This window comes from Urocitellus parryii, chromosome 12, assembly GCF_045843805.1.
Source record: "Urocitellus parryii isolate mUroPar1 chromosome 12, mUroPar1.hap1, whole genome shotgun sequence".
Lineage (NCBI taxonomy): Eukaryota > Metazoa > Chordata > Mammalia > Rodentia > Sciuridae > Urocitellus > Urocitellus parryii.
In genome coordinates, this window is record NC_135542.1 from 65,409,864 (window position 1) to 65,428,659 (window position 18,796).

General features: G+C 47.5%; 1 protein-coding gene across 1 annotated transcript in view; it reads right to left on the reverse strand.

The window, feature by feature from the left end:
• Positions 1 to 2,417: 2,417 nt before the first annotated feature.
• Positions 2,418 to 18,796, reverse strand: part of Thada (THADA armadillo repeat containing) — a 323,478-nt gene continuing 307,099 nt past the window's right edge. Inside the window, 3 exon segments of the mRNA XM_077791748.1 lie at positions 2,418 to 4,020; positions 4,023 to 4,338; positions 5,398 to 5,567. Coding sequence (XP_077647874.1) covers positions 3,866 to 4,020; positions 4,023 to 4,338; positions 5,398 to 5,567 — 641 coding nt within the window. The 3' untranslated portion in view covers positions 2,418 to 3,865.

The following is an 18,796-nucleotide window of genomic DNA, read 5'->3' on the forward strand; positions in this document are numbered from 1 at the left end:
ATGCAAGAATATTGCAACCGTCCGCCTGGCCTGGCGGGTTGGCAAAGGGTGCCCCGGACAAGGGGCAGGGGCTTTAGGCTTGAGTCCCTTAGGTGGCAGCTCGGGCCTGGCTGCACGTGGAGACTCTCTGGGGGTGGGGGCAGGAGCGGCCACGCGGGCGGCTGCCACGGCAGTCTAGCCCGGAGGAGTCCGGGCCCGTTTCTCCGCCCCTCTCCCCGCCCAAGCTCTGTAAACAGGGCTTGAGAGCCCGGGCCTGCTGGGCTGGGCTGAGTGTCTGAGGACAAGGCGCTGGCTTTGCTAATCACATCACAAGACCTTGAGCCTGGGCCAAAGGCGCGGAGTGGCGCGGGGCGTCCGGGGCGGGGGAGCCGACTCAGAGGACAGGAGGAAAGCCGGGACAGCAGTACAGGCATGGAAGCGACTTCCTCTACCCCTTCAGTCTGCGGGTCGGCTTGGTGTTTCCTAACCCTCTCGGGGATTGGGGTACAGCTGCCGGCCGAGGCTTCCTGCCCAGCGTAGCCTTGACCTGTCGCGCCTTCCAAGTCCTTACTCTCCCCGGCTGCGGGGGTCACAGTGCTCCGCCTTAGCTCTGTGCGGTCTGCAGAATTCCGCAGCGGCAGCTCCGCGGCCCAGGTGGGGGCACCCAGTGTTGCCTACCCGCAGCCCAAGAGCTTGCTAGGGGAAATGTGCTTTGCCAATCGGCCCCCCGCTCCAGACCCGAGACGGAGCGGACACCCCCACCTAGCGCCCAGCGAGGCTAAAGCCGCCAATAGCCCTTCTCTGACGATCTGGAGTCTGGTCCAGGGCACTTCTCAGTACCAGCTGCCCCAAAGCTGGAGACTGGCCCATGAATTCACCCACTTAGGCCTGTCTTAGCTAAACGGTCCAGGACCTGCCAGGGAAGGAACCTTGACCCACAACCCCTTCCTAAGTTGACCTTTCTAGTCTGCTTGTACTCCGTCCATTCTGCTGGTTAGTTATCCTGGGATGGAAGGAGGCCTGTCACTCAAGGAACAGGAGTCCCATGTGCTTGTCCCACCTCTGTAATCCCCTACTGCTCAAGAAGCTGGAGTCCAGGCAGGACTGGGAGGACTTTAGAATCAGAAATGTAGGGTTGGAGTTCAGGCCTTGTCCCTAGTATCCATTGAATGGTCCATTGAATCACATAATCTCTTTGGTACTCAGGTTTCCTTACTTGTAAAACAAAGATAAAAAAGATAAAATTCTTTCTTTACTCATCCCTCACCTTTGTCAAAGTGCAAATGTGATATCTGTAAAGGTGTATAAAAGACTCAAAAGTACAAGCTATCTTACGTATTAAAACAGATGGACAAAGCATGCCAATAGAAAAAGCCAGGCCTTGGCTACCACTAGATGGATGGAGGTCTATAGAAACATGAGTACAGAGTCAGGGGCCACCCAAATCTTGGACCCCAGAGCTCAGCACCAAGAGTAGGAAGTGACAATTGGCAGAGGTGACTTCTTCACTCTTTGCACCCATGCTGCACTGGCCTCTAGACAAGGGTGAGCTGCTTCTTTATTCTTTGTTGAAATGACCACAAGCATAAGAGTTTGAGAGCCTGAGAGTAGTCTTCAAGGTTTCTCTGGGAAATGATCGGGAACGTGTGGAGCAGCCAGTTAATTCCCTAGCTACTGATATCAGGTTAATGACAAGATTTCAGATACAAAACCAGTGGAAACATCTGTCCCTCCAGCCCTCCCAGACTGGCCATAGCCAGCCAAGATAAAAATCTGATAATTCCCAGTCAACAGTGGTAGAACACCCACTGTGTAGACCTGGTAGGATTCTAGAGATAACATGTAAACATGTTCTGATACATGCTGTGGTACAGAGTACCTGCTAGTGTGAAATATTTTTACTATTACATAACTGCTTTTATTTCATTTCAAATAAGGAAAGGAGGAGTGCTGTCCTCTGCCAACAAGCCGGGCTTTGTTGGGTCCCTCTCAGAATTATTCTCCCATGGTCATCACCAAATTACCCCAGCAATCCCTGACTTCAAACCAACTAGGCCTTAGAACAAAAAAGTATTAGGTTGGCAACTCTCCATCAGGTGTGGGCTACATAGATGCCTAACTAGGTAATTAATTCAGGATCACAAAAACCACATTTGGGGCTGAATGGCTGCGAAACCAACCAGGGAATTTCCTGTTCTCTTCAGGATGGAACTTTGGATATGGAACTGACTTCTTTACTCCTCTTCCTGCAGAGCCCTTTCTCCATGCTTCTAGCAGGGCTTTTTTAGGGTTGGATAGTTTTCTTTCTTTCTTTTTCTTTCTTTCTTTTTTTTTTTTTTAAAGACAGAGTGAGAGAGGAGGGGGAGAGAGAGAATTTTAATATTTATTTTTTAGTTCTCGGCGGACACAACATCTTTGTTGGTATGTGGTGCTGAGGATCGAACCCGGGCTGCACGCATGCCAGGCGAGCGCGCTACCGCTTGAGCCACATCCCCAGCCCCGGTTGGATAGTTTTCTCTCAGAGAAACAAATTACACTTGAAAGCGCTGCTCTTCTGCCATAAGAAATGGCATACTGAACTCTTTCCTCTCTAACCTGTGCCTTTAGACCTTCAATAAAATTCTGTGACGACTCCCCTGAAAAGTATTTTTAAAAATTCACAGGCCCTAAAACTTTATATAATATGATTCAAACTAAGGTGGATGGGGCTGTGATCTCAAGATAACCGTGGGTAACACTTACTCTGAAAGTGTAAATTAAAAATGGCAAGCCCATCAAGATACAAGACCAGCAGCAAAATGTATGCAAGAGTGCCACCTGCTGGGTATCCGAGGAAGAGGACTGGGCTGGGCTTGGAAAGGCAGAAAACCTTTAAGGTTTCTAGATTAAATCATTGAAATGGATAGTGTCTGCTGGCATCTTAATGAGAATCTTGTTACTGCCACCAAGCACATGATGGTAAACAGTGTGAGCATAAAAATGGAAAAATCATTTGGTTTGGCTCTCCTTTCCCTGTGTTCCTTCTAACAACCAAACTACAGGCTTTCACAGGGTGGCAAAATCAGGTTCCCTAACATTAGCACATATTTTGGGGAGAGATAGAAGGGACTCTCCACGACTCTTTTAATAATTAGGATGGAATGTGTACCACTTCAGGACTTACACGTACAGATAATAAAAACAAATTATTTGCAGGAGGTTGATCCTTTCTTAATTCTCTCAGGATCCAACATTTGGAACATCTTTCTGCTTTGCTAAAATGGAATAAAATTTAGAAATCTGACCAAATGGGCTATTTTCCAACTAATCCATCCCTACATACAGTACTCCCCCCCCCGCCACCCAAAAAAGAAAAAACAAAAAGGAGTGGGGAGTTATGTGTATATTAGAACTCAATTCTATGTAGTCAATTCACATAGAGGGCGGCTATGGCTGGACATTAGCAGTCCTGGGGGACAGAAAAGGCTAATTCAGGCCTGCAGGTGGCCTGCACCTGGAGACAGAATAAATATTCAGTGTGGTAGCCTCACTTCCTACAGTAGCTGCAATAAACTAGGCTGCCTTGAATGAGTGAACTGAAGAAAAATCTCCCCTGTAGGAAATGACAGAAACCTAGACTTACAGCCATGGGGGAGGTATGAAGGGAAAACAGTTGAATTTGTTTGACGTGTTTCTGCAAGCCCAGACTCACGGAAATGGGGCAGGCATGAAGGGAAAATAGTTGAATTCATGTTTGACATGTTTCTTGCAGATTTAGAGGAATACTGGGGATTGAACCTAGGGCCTTATGCGTGCTAGGCAAGCACTTTACACTGAGCTACTACCCCAGCCCTTAAAAAAAAAAAAAAGTTATTCTTTTATTTTTATTTTGAGATATAGGGTCTTGCTAAATTGCTGAGGCTGGCTTCAAACTTGCAATCCTCCTGCCTCTGCCTCCAGAATGGCTGGGTGAGCACCAATGTACCCAGAGCCAAAAGCTGCTTCTGTTCTTAGGAGTTAGCTGACTGGCTTCTGCAGGAAGGATTGTGGCTCTGAGCACAAGGGGGCTTCTCCTTCCTTTCCTTCCAGAAAGGCCAGCAGCCTCAGGCCAGCTAATGTCCTTTCTTCCTGAATGCGCAGTCTGGTGAACTCCACTGTCTTCAAAAACTCAGCAGTGGGTGGAAGTTCTCTGAAGAGCTGAGAGAGGTGGTGGCGCTGCTCTGACACTGTCCTCTGCAGGTGACATAGCCTCTCAGAGCTAGAGGGAGGCCACCTAGACTTGCAAAGATGGAAGAGGTGTGTGCAGAGGTATTTCACAAAAGTTAGGGTCTCGGCCCAAAAGTTGACTTCTGCTTTTTCAAACAGGTAGTCTTCTTCCTCCTGTATCAAATGAAAACACCCAAAGTCAACCTTACGGGGAACGTTGATGAATCCCAGTCAGACCAAGCAGTGCCCTGCCAGATGCAAGAGGTGTGTCCCTTCTCCCACCCGACAGAGGGCCCACTCCCACCTGTCAACACCCACACCCTCACCACTTGCAGCCTTGAAGGTCACTGTCTATTTTCACTCCTTGTACTTCTCCACCACAGAGGAATTTTTCCCCCAGACTTAACATGACCTTTGATAAAGATGTGTTTGTAGTTCAAAGCCAAGATATTTTGGGGGCCTGATGCTGAAAAGGAGACCTCCACAAGGGAGTAGGCCCTAGACCTTAAGGAACATGGAGAAATCAAAAGAGGGAGGAAGGTACCTCTTAGCTGCAGACAAATGGACAAGGAATTACCAAGCTCAAGACAGCAGCCTCTGAGACCTGATTTCTAAAATGCTGCAGATTTTCAAGGTCATTTTATCACAAACACTTTATCACGGTCTCCACATTTCCCGTAAACAGGCTGCTTTTTGAACTCTTGGCCTGCTGTGGATGCCAAATTGGCCAGCAGAGTCAGACACTGGTGTCTGATGAATCTCCGTTCTCAGGATACTTTTGCTGCGTGGCTGGGTCCTCAGTTTCTCACCTGAATCTGCACCACGCCCCCACCAAGTGAATATTTTCTTTAAGCAGCAAGTTCCCTGGAAGGACCCCTAATTCTCTGGAAATGCTTCACCCCTAGATCTAACTGTGGGGAGCCCCACACTAACTTCAAGGCTGACTAATAAGCATGATTCATAATTATACTCTCAGCATCCAAGTAAATTCTTTCAAAGTTCCCTCACCAACTCTCCAGAAGGCTTGCCACTGGAATGCCAGGAGTGAGTGCGGGAGTGTTCCCAGTGCCCCCAGCAGCACCAGCAGGCAATCTCCAGATCCGTCCCTGCTCTGCATTCAGCATTCAGAAGCACACTTCAGCAGCCAGCTCACTAGGCCCATTGAGCCTCTTAGCGCCAGTGGGTTTAGGACACTCAGGCCCACCTCCTGGTGCCCTCAGTCCCCAGGATTACCTGGTGTGTGCTCTCCACACAGCTCACAAGGTCATCACCCTCTCCTAATAGCCATCCCAGCAGGATGGGAAGTCCAGGAACCAGCTGGTCCCACTGCTGAAGCAGGTCACACAGGACAGCCAAGGCCAAGGAGAGAGCTATGGAGGCATCCACCTGGCAGAAGGCAAATTCTGCAGAGATGGGAGGAGAGAGCAATGAATGAACTGTTCGGGGCCACCATGGGGAATCCTTCAGGACTCTGAGAACATGAAGGGTCTCAGACAAAATCCCTGCCATCAGCTGGGCAAGGGAGTGGGTAGATGTGAATCCCCTCCTGAGTCCTACTGTTTACACTGCTAGAATGAGCCATAGGTGTACCCTGGCATCTCATGCCCCTATTCCCATGTGGACAGAATTAGTTCCACCTGCAGAACTAGACATTTCTGTAAACAGATGGCTGTGTTCCAATAAAACTTGTTTATAGACATTGAAATATGAATTTCATGTGTGACAAAATATTATTCTTTTGATCTTTTTCAACCATTTAAAAATGTAAAAACCAGCCAGGTACAGTGATGCATGTCTATAATCCCACCTATCTGGGAAGTTGAGGCAGGAAGATAGCAAGTTCAAGGCCAGCACAAGCAACTTAACAAGACCCTGACTCAAAATAAAAATAAAAAGGGGGCTATAGCTCAGTGAGGGTAGAGTACCTCTGGGGTCAATTCCTTGTACTGTAAAAAAAAAAAAAAGAAGAAAAAAAGTAAAACCATATATAGCTCAGGGGCCATTCAAAATCAGGTTATGGGTTTGATTTCACTCATAGTTTGCTGCTGTCTTGGAGTGAATTTGTGTTTCAGACCCTTGACTTCCTGGTTTCCTGAGGGCGGGGTGCTGAAAGAGTAGAATGGGGTGTAGAAGGAGGAAGTGAGGTCCCTTGTGAAAACCATTGCTTACTTCACAGTTTGACCTCAGACAGTCCTAAATATGGAGTTGCAGGAGGCCGAATGTTGACACTTCCTCCAACTCTGCCTCTCCTGTCCCCCACTTGACAGTGGGCTCTGCAGATCCCTCCCACACCAATACCTGCCTTTCGGTCCAGACCTAAGCTCTTCCAGATCCACACTTCCAATCTTAGCACACAGTCCTGCCTCTGACCATCTGGCCTCCAACTAGACCTGCTCAGCACACAGGGAGAAAGCTGAGAGTTGGAATAGAGAATAGATGAAGGCTTCCCCAGGGTACTGAACCAGGCTTACTGAGGTGGCCCTACCATGGGCCTATGATGTGTCAGGCCCTGATCAAGTACTTGATCTTCAATCCTTCCAACACCTATGTTGTTTTGTTGGTACTGGAGATTGAACCCAGGGATGCTTGACCAGTGAATGCTAGCTACATCCCTACCCCTTTCTGAAACAAGGTCTTGCCCAGGCTGGCCTTGAACTTGGAATCCTCCTTTCTCAGCCTCCCAAGTAGCTGGGATTACAGGTGTGCACTATTGCACGTGTGTGTGTGTATATGTGTGAGTGAACACAGAGAGAAAGAGAGAGAGAGGGAGGGAGATATGGATATTGCAGCTAGGGCCTTGTGCATGCTAGTCAAGTGTTTACCACTGAGCCACATCACCAGCCCCCAACATCTATAAACTGGGTATTAACATCTTTGCTTCACAGATGAGAAAGCAGGGTTCAGACAGGGTAACCCACTTGTGCAGCCATAGAACGCCAAGTGGCTATAAAGAAATCAGAATGGATAACAAGTTTCATGGAGCATGCAAAGCACAGACTTGGAGGATCCGCATCAACATTCCAGAGATGCAGGTTTTTATGGTGAGATAAACAGAGTGGGTGACCATCAGGCAGGCTCAGGACTACTTAGAATTCTGTCACAGAGCAGAGCCTAGATTCATGGAGACAGCCCAAAGGATGGATCTCACTGTCCTCAGATCCCTTTAGTGGTCCTGTTCTCCACGTTTCTTGCTCTGCAGCAATCCTTGGAAATAGGATTTCAACTGGGAAATAGGAAAACAAGAAAAAAAGGAGGGGGTGGGGAAGAGGGGCAAAAATGCATTTTGGCTGTAGGTTTGAGCCATGTGTTGGTCAGCCTTTTCCCACAATCTAATCTCCATTTTTGATCTCTAGCTGATGGCCTGTGTAGTTTTCAACTGGTTGAGAATCTGCATGGAGAGGACCTCTTTCAGACCTCTAAAGAACTAAAACTAGGGTTCAACACAGAGTAGATGCTCAAAACATACCTGCTTATGGCTCTGGATACAAGAAAATCTTTTCTTTTTCTTTTTTGGGCACTGGGGATTGAACCCAGGGGCGCTTAACCACTGAGCCACAACTCCAGCCACTTTTTTAAATATTTTATTTAGAGGCAGGATCTTGCTGAGCTGCTTAGGGCCTCACTAAGTTGCCGAGGCTGGCTTTGAACTCACGATCCTCCTGCCTCAGCCTCCCAGGCTGCTGGATTACAGGCATGCACCATGGCGCCTGGCAGGAAATCTTTCCTTTATCCCACTTGATTTAGTTTCAGCACTGGCATGGAGACTGGCACAAAGAAGGCATTCAATAAATAGTAACTAGTATTATTCTTGATAATAAGAATGCTTTCCTCCTACTGGATCTTCACTTGCTTCTACTGCCCCATCCCTATTTAGCCAGGGAGGAAGTGCTGATATGGGCAGGTTTGGAGCAGGTGCAAGTATGTATTGTTGGCGGTGGTGCTGCGTGAATCCATCTCAAGGCACAAACTACCCCCACCTACTCTGCAGGAAGGCGAGGGGAGAGCTGCCCCACCCAGACACGATGAAGGTGTATTTGCCTTGATCACTTTTAGTCATAAAAAAAAAAATAGCCGTCAGCTGGGGGCTGTATTCTGAAAAAAGTCCACAGTATTGTGGAACCAGCAGTAGGTCAGCTGATTTTGAGATCTTCCAGAAAATTCTACCCTCTGACTCACCCCTCCTACGCTCCCCCCCACCCCCCCTTAAGGCAAGGACTAAAAGCTCTTCAGGGAAAAAAAAAAGTTTCACCCACCAGAAAAATCAGTGCCTGCAACTTAGGCGACATTCCCATTGGGTACAGAAGGAACACAAAACGGTGACCAGAAATGCCACCAGGAAGGCCAGGCTGCCACGCTAGCCCCTCTTGACAGGACAGACAGTGTTCTTCACATTTTGTCGTAAATCATGTGTAGGGAGGGCCAGGAGAAGGCAGCTGGGGTGATGGTGCTGAAGTGGATTAAAATTAGCCAAGCACAACCATGCAAGAGGAGGAGGGAATGAGGTGGGACTGGTTGGCTTGAGATCACCTGCTTGAAGGGCCAGGTGCATCCCACAAGCTTCCTTGTTTACAGCCTTGCCCAGGACTAAGACAGCTCAGTAGAATAGCCTAGACCTCTATTAGCGAGTGCCCTGAGAAGGGAGGCTGAAGAGGAGGGCGAGGGACTTTCACTTACACATGCACTCCCCCAGAGAAACAAAACAAGCAGCCAAGAATTGGCTACGGTGGGGGGTGGTGGTACACTCCGGTAATCCTGACAGCTCCGGAGGCTAAGACAAGAGGATCACAAGTTTAGAGCCAGCCTCAGCAAAAGCAAGGCCCTAATCAACTCAGTGAGACTGTCTCTAAATAAAATACAAAAAAATGGCTGGGGATGTGGCTCAGTACCCCACCCCACCCTCCCACAAAAAAAAAAAAAAAAAAAAAAAAACCCTCAAAAAAACAAAGAATTGGCTATGTGTCCAAAATAGCCAAAACAATCCAGGAAAAAAAATGGAGGCTTCACACATTTCCTGATTTCAAAACTTACCACAAAGCTTTGGGAATCAAGAAAGTATGGTGTTGTTTTTGTTTTGTTTCAGTGTGGTGCTGGGAATCAAACCCAGGGTCTTTAGCATTCTAAGCATGCTCTTTACCAGCACCCCAGCTTGACAGTGTGGCATCGGCAGGGGGATGCACAGTACAGATGAACAGAATGGAGAGGACAGACATGAAATGTAGATCAACGGAACAGAGAGTGCAGAAGCAAATTCACATTTACAAATAATGTTTTGGTTTTTTTTTTTTTTTTTTTAAATTACTGGGGATTTAAAGTGGGCTCAGTTGGTAGAGTGCTTGCCTTGCATGAACAAGGCCCTGGGTTCAATCTTCAGCACCACAAAAAAAGGAAAAAAGGATTAAACCAGGGGCAGTCTAGCACTGAGCTACACCCCCCAGCCCTTTGTAAAGTTTTTATTTTGATTCGGGGTCTTGCTAAGTTGCCCAGGTTGGCCTCAAACTTTCAATCTTCCTGTTTCAACCTATCGGCTTGGTCAACTGATTTCTGACAAGGGTGCCAACATAAGTGAATTAGGGGAGATCACTTTTTTTAACCTGTGGTGCTAGGACACTGGATATGTACAAAAAATGACGCTGGCCTGGTGCAGCGGTGCACACCTGTAATCCCGGCGACTCAGGAGGCTGAGGCAGGAGGAGTGTAACTGACCAACAGTCCTCCTAGCAAGTTGTCAGTCTCAAAAAATAAAAAGGACAGGAGCACCTCGGGGACAGAGCTCTTGCCCAGTGTGTGTGAGGTCCTGTGTTCAAGCCCCAGTACTGCAGGGGGAAGAAAGAACATCTGATTCTAAGGACATGTGGAGAGGCTCTCAGACTAAGGCCATTGGTCAGGTCTCCTTCCCAATCCTTCCCAAGGGAGGTCAAGTCAGCACAGTCAATGGTGAGAGAGTGGTGATGGGCTGAATCCTCTCTGCCTCCAGCTCTGGAGAATCCCAATTTAGTGGAAAATCCCTCAGCTTCAGGGTCTGGCCAGGGAGTAGGGTGACCCTGCCAGCACCATGCACCCATCAGTCCAAGCTTTTATCTACCCACAGTATTTACTGGTCACCTGATGTGTGGGGATACTGTGACAAACAGAAGGAAAATCCTGGTCCCTGTCCTCAGAGAGTGAACAATTTAGTCAGAGGCACGCTGACACATAGGAAGCGTCAGGAAACAGTTCAAGATGGTGCGTGACAGAGACAAAAGTGAAAACAAACTCAAGAAGTGGGAGAGGGAGGAGGCAGTGCTTCATGGAGGGGCCTGGCAGGGTACTGGAGGCCCGGCACAGCTGGGACAAAAGTGAGGAGCCCAGAGGTCCTGCAGCAAGGACCCCGGATCTGCACATGGAGAGGAATATTTGCGGGAAGGGGGTGCAGGCTGGGGGAGCCGGCAGGTGGGGGCAGGCCCGGAGGCAATGGGGGATCAAATCTGGGCATCACGCTGCCTGCTTCTTCCTCAGCAGAGTATCTTCGGGTTTCAGTGGGACCTTTCCAGGTGACCCCGTCATTTCTAGTCCACTCCATAGGCTTTCTCACTTCACCTGGGCAGGGCACGAACTTGCATTTTAATTAGCCATGGAAAACAAGCCTCTATTAGTTCCCCCTCCTAGGGATGTGGAAGCCCTTCTGTCCCCATCTCCCCTGCCCTTCACCCTTGAAGCCCAGGGTTGTCTGCTGGGGTCCTCAGGGCTAGGGTCCAGAGCTAGATTCCCAGGCAGCCCACCAGGGAATGCACTTCATGTCTGTACCATGAAACGCCCATCGCAACCTCAAAAAGAGCTCCCAGATGACCCATCCCAGAGACAAATGGCCCAGAAGAAGTTTGGTATCCTCAGTGGAGAAGGGGGGCCCCTCCGGCTTCCAAGAACTCAGCAGAAAGTTGGGGTGGGGGACTGTGTGTGTGGGGGATGGGTATTGGTCTTTGTTCTTTATCTGAATATTTAAAAAATGTCATCAGAGAATGTCTGTGCCAGTCAGAGGTCTCAAGGGCAGCCCTAGTCTCAGCATGCAGTGGGCCAAGTGCCCGGGTGTGCTGTCTGAGGACTAGGCTCACCCACTTGATGCCGAAGTCTGTCCCTGGACAACAGCAGGCTCTCTCCCACTTCCCTCCTGGCTATGGTGTTAAGTGCCCAGGGGAATGCAAGACTGGCCCAGGTAGACCCTCTTCCTCCTTCTTTTTGGATTTTAAGCACTGAAATCCACTATTTAAAATAAAGGGCATGGAGAGGCAGAACCCAACCAAACACAGGGTTTCTCAGACCCCAAGGGACCCATCAGAAGCACTCGGACAGGGGCACAATAGAATTGTTTGGTCTTCACACAAGTTTGGAACAGTTCATATGTTTGACTGTCTTCAAAATCAGAAAATTTCTTATAAAAATCCACATTTATATTATCTTTTTCTTTCAGTTCTGGGTTCAGAACTGAACCCAGGACCATCCCAGGCAAATGCTCTGCCACTGAGCTACACCTCCAGCCTTCAGCACCTTTTCAAATTTCAGAATGTTAGTCTAGTGTCCCTAGGTCTGTGCAGAGCAGAGCAGTGGCCGTGCCCTACAGCAGGTAGATGCACATTCAGTCTGGGAGGCCTACTGCTTGCCATCTCATTATACGCAGGTTTGTTCCTTTTCTTGGTCCCTTGGACTTGCGAGTTTGTGACCCCTACTGCAGGGTACTGAGGAAGGCAGTCTGCTCTGTACCAGCCCCTTATCTTGACAGAGGAGAACACTGAGACCCTCACCAGGTCCTCCCTGCCAGCCCCTGCCCTCTCCCTCCAACTTTCTGGACTGGTTTATAGGCATCTCACCGCACCCCACCCTACCCCCGTCTAGCACCATAACAGCGCCTTCATTAAAGTCTCTTGCGGTGAGCAGCCTAGCAGGCGGGTGGATGAAACTCAGCATTCCCCAGGAAGGGGAGGCCAGGCCTTCACCTAGGCCAGATATGGAGAAGCTCATCTCTTTGCCTTCCTTTTCTTGGAAGGTGTCCTGTAGCTCACCCATCCCCAACAGCCCTCTGGGTAGAGAGGTGAGGTACAGCCACTTCTGCCAAACAGCTTGCTACCGAGCCCTTTCTGCGCAGAGGTGGGAATGTGTTTCCCAGTCTGAGGGAGGAGATTAAAAACACTATCATTTGAAACTTTAAAAATATTTTGGAAAAAAAACCTTTCAACTATTAGAAAATTTGCTTTTTCTTCATTTTCTTAGTTATTTTCAAATGGAACAAATGGCCTAGGTTCTGGAAAGTTCCTGTAGGCCTAGCTCCCAAAGGATGAGATTCCCCACAGATGTGGTTATATGCCATAAAATCTGTGCCTGTCTGATGTCAACATTTTTCCTGATTATGAAACCAGAACTACCCTAGAAATCCTTTGTTTTCATTTTAAAGACAAGTTCATTTAAATTTTTTTTAAGTTAAAATAACTATAATTCAAAAAATGTGGGTCTACCTCAAATTACTGAGTAAGTAAATATATTTTTTTTCTAACTGATTTAAAAAATGGATACAGCCAATATGAATGAAAACAAATATACACTTCATAGAAGCTAAAAGTGTGCACTTCTTATCCCATAGGGCAATATTTCATGGAAAAGGGACTGATAAATTAAATTACAGCTGGTTAATAGTACACTTGGCTAAAAGCTTATAAAAATACTTCGATTTTTTTCACTTCCAGCCACACTGAGGAACAATGAATGGATTTAAACAACAATCATCCTCAAGTGACATTGCCTACTAAAAAGCCCAGGTCCTCCCAAGGCTCACTGCCTGCGAAGCTCACCAGCTTTGAGCCCTGTGGGGTACTTTACCCCCCCAGTTCTGGGTGCACTCATTGCCTGGAACACCAAGCACAGAGCTCTAGGGGGGGCTTCCCAGATCCCCCAACACACTGGAGGGACACGGAGGGTGGTGGGAACAGAGGGTCCTAAAGTATAACTGAAAACCAGAAATTTTAATTAGAAACATTCAGGAAGATAATTTTTCTCTCCTGAGGACTTTACCATTACCATCTCCCAGCCTTATATAGAATCCAGAAAGTTCCCTTATAAGTACCACCAGGATTTTATAGCTTTAAATAGAATAAACACACTACACGAGTAAACCAAGGTACAGTCATGGGTCCCTTAATAAAATGGACATCTTCTCAGAAACCAATCTCTAGGCAATTCTGTTGCTGTGCAAAATTCATAATGTATTCACAAAAACTCGGGGTGGGGATGTGGCTCAAGCGGTAGCGCGCTCGCCTGCCATGCTTGCGGCCCGGGTTCGATCCTCAGCACCACATACAAAGGTGTTGTGTCTGCCGAGAACTTAAATAAATATTTAAAAAAAAAAAAAAACAAACAAAAAAAAAAAACAAAAACTAAGATGGCTACAATATCACTGGGTGATATAATCTAAGAGCCACTGTCAGCTGTCACTGTCTGAAACATTGTTATGTGTTTTGTCATAAAGTGATTTTTTTAAGATGTATAAACAGTGCTCAAAATGTTAAGTGCCTACATTCTCAAAGTTTCTGGGAATTTCTCTTCTCTTTTTGTGCTGGGGACTGAACCTGTGGCCTTGTACATGCTAGGCAAGCAATTTTACCACTGAGGTAAGAAATTTTCTATCTTTATTCCCAGGCCTGTCAAGGCCTTCCTATCTGTCCCCTGTGACCAACATTCCCCAGTAACTGCTCTGAAATTATAGTCACCTCCCAAAGGCCTGGGAAACCACCTGTGGATATGGCCCAAGGCTGCTGAAAGTGGGGGCTAGGGTGAGGGAAGGGAGTGTGGGGAATACAACCCCCCCCCCCCCGGCTTTTGGGGCAGTACTGGGAATTTAACCAGGTCTCATAAAATTGCTGAGCCTGGCCTCGAATTTATAATCCTCCTGCCCCAGCCTCCTGAGTCACTGGAATTATTGGTGGACCTACCACACCTAGCCAAAAACCTCTCTCTCTTTCAAGAACAACCATGGAAGAGAGAACAGAGGCTGGAGGGCAGCCAGACTGGGTTTTCAGCCCGTTGAACAGGGGAAAAGAACAAACTGCTGCAGAATGGCTTAAATTGGGTGCTAAGAAGAGCCTGGGTCTTCAGCATTGTCAGGCTCTGTGCCCATCAAGTAGAAAAGCTTTGCTCTCCTAGTACTGTCCTTGGCAGAGTTGAGGGGGGTGGGGTTGGAGGAGGAAAGAAGCAGGTTGTTTTTGACCTTGCCATGAATGTTACTAGTAAAAAATAATCAGCACAAAACTAAACAGACAATGGCAATAGCTCATGATAAAATTCACAATAACCAAAGAAGTCATTTTGTTAATAACACTAAAAATTGCAAATACTGACAACAATACCCAGGTCAAGTGTGACTTGGTGGAAACAAACACACACACAAAAATAAAACTGACAAAGTCTAAAACTGGGCATGGAAAAATTCTTTCTTTCTTTTTTTTTTTGTCATTGGTACCCAGACTCAGAGGTACTTCATTACTAAGCAACATCCCTAGCCTCTTTTAAAAAATTATTTATTTTGACACAGGGCCTCACTAAGTTGCTGAGGCTGGTCTTGAACTTGTGATCCTCCTGCCTTAGCCTCCTGAGTTGCTGGGATTACAGGTGAGTGCCACCAGGCCTGGCAGTCAAATTCTTATTGACTGAAAATTTTAGTCAATTCTTTTATTTAAAATATTTTTTTAGTTATACATGGACACAATATCTTTATTTTGTTTATTTATTTTTACGTGGTACTGAGGATCGAACCCAGGGTCTCACCCGTGGGAGGTGAGCGCTCTACCGCTGAGCCACAACCCCAGTCCTAAAAATTTTAGTCAATTCTTATTGACCAAAAATAAAATCTTCTTCTTATTAAATTTATACATAAAAGAGTCGCTACTTAATAAAATAAGGGAGAACCTGAGAAAGGTTTAGCTGCTCCCTTTAGAACATGGATCAAGGAACTAAATTGGCCTGATAGAGTTTCACTGAAAAAGAATTTCTTGATGAAAAGTAGTTGCACCAACCAAAAAAAAAAAAAAAAAAAGAAAGAAAAGAAAAAGAAAGGTAGTTGCACCACCCTCCAGGTCACAATAGCAAGGTCAGCCACACCGCAGTCATCTTGAAATGTCTGTGGCCTGAAGATAGGAAAGGAGGTGAGCCCCACGTGTGAGCGGCCCATGCTGGAGCAGAAGCCGCCTGTCCCCTCAGCCCTGTCCCTCTCCTCTGGGCTTCCCAGTCCTGCATCACTTCATCTCTGGCAGCGGGCGCGGCGCCACGGCACTCTCTGGAGCCCACTGAAGCCTCTGCTGCCTTCTGGTTTGCCTTCACCCCTCAGCAGTATCTCCTCCTCTGCCCTCTCTTCTGTGTTCATGGTTCCCTGTCCTGATGACAGAACACCCCACACACTCTCTGCTCCACCCCCATTGCCACTACCTTGGTTCATCCTCTTAATTCTTCCTTTACAAACCACAGCGGCCTTCACAGCAGCCTCCTGGCTTCAAGTCTTGTCTTCCTTGACTCCAAGCTCCCCTGCCCTGTGGTAAGGGTGGCCTGTGAAAGCAACTCTGACCTGATTGTGCCCTGGTTTAAAAGCCCTCAGTGGCCCCACAAAGCCCAAATACCCTCCCTTTTTAGCATGAAAGCCTCTTTCTTCCAGGTCCCCTGTCACCTGTTGTTACAGGAATAATTAAGATCATAGTTCTTTGCCAGGTATGGTGGCACACACCTATAATCCCAGCAGCTCTGGAGGCTGAGGCAGAAGGATCCGAGTTCAAAGCCAGTCTCAGCAATGGTGAGGCACTAAGCAACTCATTGAGATCCTGTCTCTAAATAAAATACAAAACAGGGCTGGGGATGTGGCTCAGTGGTTGAGTGTCCCTGAATTCAATCCCAAATTAAAAAAAAAAAAAAAAGATCACAGCTCTCTGGAATCAACTCCCCCTTCACTAGTAGACTGCTGTTCTAGCCACAGGCACTTGGGGTACATATCTTCTTTTCATCCTGGGCTGTTGAGCCCCTCTCTCACTGAATTTGTACCCCTGCCTCTAGTCAAATCTTTTCTAGTGGCCCCGAATCTTCTCAGTGCTTTCTCACCCATATCCAGATCATGTTTCCACTGATTATGAAGATCTCCTTGGTGACCTTATTCATTTTCAGAGACTTCTGGTAGCTCAGCCTTATTCTTTCAGTTTCTTTCTAGATCTAGCAGAGGATATACTCGGGGGTGCAGGAACGAGGTGGTTAGTAAATGCCTGTTGTTCCTTGTCAGAACAGACCTAGGGAGTAACTCCAGCTCTGCATAGTGGCACACCTGTAATCCCAGCAACTCAGGAGGCTGAGGCAGGAGCATCGCAAGTTCAAGGCCAGCCTGGGGACCACTTAGTGAGACTCTCTTTCAAAATAGAAAGGGCTGAGGGGCTAGGGTTATGGCTCAGTGGTAGAGCACTCGACTTGTACGTGCCAGGCCCTGGGTTCAATCCTCAACAGCACATATAAATAAATAAAATAAAGTTATTGTGTCCAACTACAACTACAAAAAATATTTTTTTAAAACTTAGAAAGGGCTGAGAGTGGGCACAGTGGTACATGCCTGTAATCCCACTGACTTGGGAGACTGAGGCAGGAGGACTGCAAGTTCAAGGCCAGCCTCAGAATTTAGTGAGACCCTAAGCAACTTAGAGACCCTGTCTCAAAATTTTTTTTAAAAAAGGGCTGGGGATGACACTTAGTGTTAAAGTGCTCCTGGGTTCAATCCCTAGTATTCCTTCCTCTCCCCAAAAGGCTGAGGATGTAGCTCTGTGGTAGAGTGCCTGGGTTCAATCCCCAGTACTCCCCCAAATGCACACAAGCAAGCTCCCAAAAGACATAGTCCTCAAAGACCAACCCTGAGAAGGAGTAGGTGGGTGGAGATGAAGGGGTTAAAAAAAGAATGAGGGCAGGTACAGCTCAGTGGTACAGCACTTGCTTAGCAGGCATGAGACTCTGGGTTCAATCCCCAGCACTGCAAAAAGATAAAGGAAAAATAAAAAAGTGAGGCCTGGGCTCACACAAGGACAAGATGCTGAGGAGGGGGATGACTAGGTGGTCTGTGGGGCCATCAGGTAGGGAACCGCTGCTTCCTGTACCTCATCACGTGCAGTAATAAAGCAGGACAGTTCACTTCTGAAATCACCTGCATGCCAGCCTCGGATGGAAGTAGAACTTGTGAAACAGAAGAGTGTGCAGGGAGCAGAGATGGGATCACAAAGCTGCAGAGGGAGCAATCTCTTCGCCCGAATCGCACAGGCCCACTCATCTGGTTTCCATTTCCTTGCCGAGTCTGTTTTATAGTTGTGCTTTTTCATGAAAGCTTTTAAGGGAGGCTATTCCCTGACATCATGCGAAAAAAATGTTCAAATACAATTGCATTACAGAGCAGCGCTCTTGGAAAAGAAGGCAGCCACGAAGCTGGCTGGTGTCCTGTTTCCTCTCCTTTAAAGCCATTTGTTGCTCTCAGCTCTCAAAGAGAAGTCCCTGATCCCAGCTTTCCTGGTCCCTCTCTCTGTCGGAGGGGCACTGAGCTGAGAAATACTGCAGAACGTGTGCTCCCCAGACAGGGGGATGTGGTGGGGCCTTTGGGAAGCTGAGTCCAGCCCGGCACCCGCCCACAGCCCTGAACCAGCCTGTCGGCCACACATCCTTATGCTCAAGAGAGGTGAAAGGGACTCCTTCCATCAGCTTTCTCAGCAGCCGACCCTAAACCCTCCTATAACTTCCCCCTACCTTAGGCCTCATTCAGACTTGTCCTTAGGCTCAGAGGAGAGTTTTTCTTAAAAGCTAGTATGGCCAGGATTATGAAGGGGTTGGGAGTGTGGCTCAGTGACAGAGCACAGGCTTAGCATGTGTGAGGTCCTGGGTTCATCCCTAGCACCAAAAAACCCCAAAAACCTATTATGTGAAATAGTTCTTTTCAATCAAAATTTGTTCTTTTGTGAGCATATTCTTCTTTTGCAACCTTCAAGTGTTGCTTCTTCCTGGTAGAAGCCACCATGCTCTTGACTTTCCAGTTGAGGCTGTCGCTTGTTGTCCTCAGTCTCTGCCAGGCACAGTCCAGCACACTCCTGTGGCAGACAGCCTCTCCCCTTAACTTGACATTCTCGTCCTTTGAAGTCCATCTTAATTTCCCATTCTTGTTTAAGCTGAGCTACAGGTGGGGCCTTCTCAGTGACTCAGGCACCCCCCCCACGCCCCCGTCAGTGACGTCAACTTCACAAAGACGTCCCTGCCATTATCTGGTTTCACTCTCCTTCAGCCTCCTCAACTCCAACACTCTCCCATCTCCAATTTCGCTGCACTCCCAATAACCATTCTGAGGTCCGAGAACTTGTCATTACTTACAATCATCTTAACTCCAGTCCCCAAATTCTGTTTTGTCATTGCTTTGACGTGAACATCCTCAGCATCACCACTTATTTATCAAGCACTTATGTGCGAGGTACGATCGTAAGTGCTTCAAGTGTATTAATTACAATGACCTTTTAAAGTAGGTTTTATGAGCCTCATTTTATAAATGCGGCACAACAGAGACACAGGCTAAGATCTGGGATAGTTTACTCACCATGGCTCCCGCTGCACAGGGCCCCTC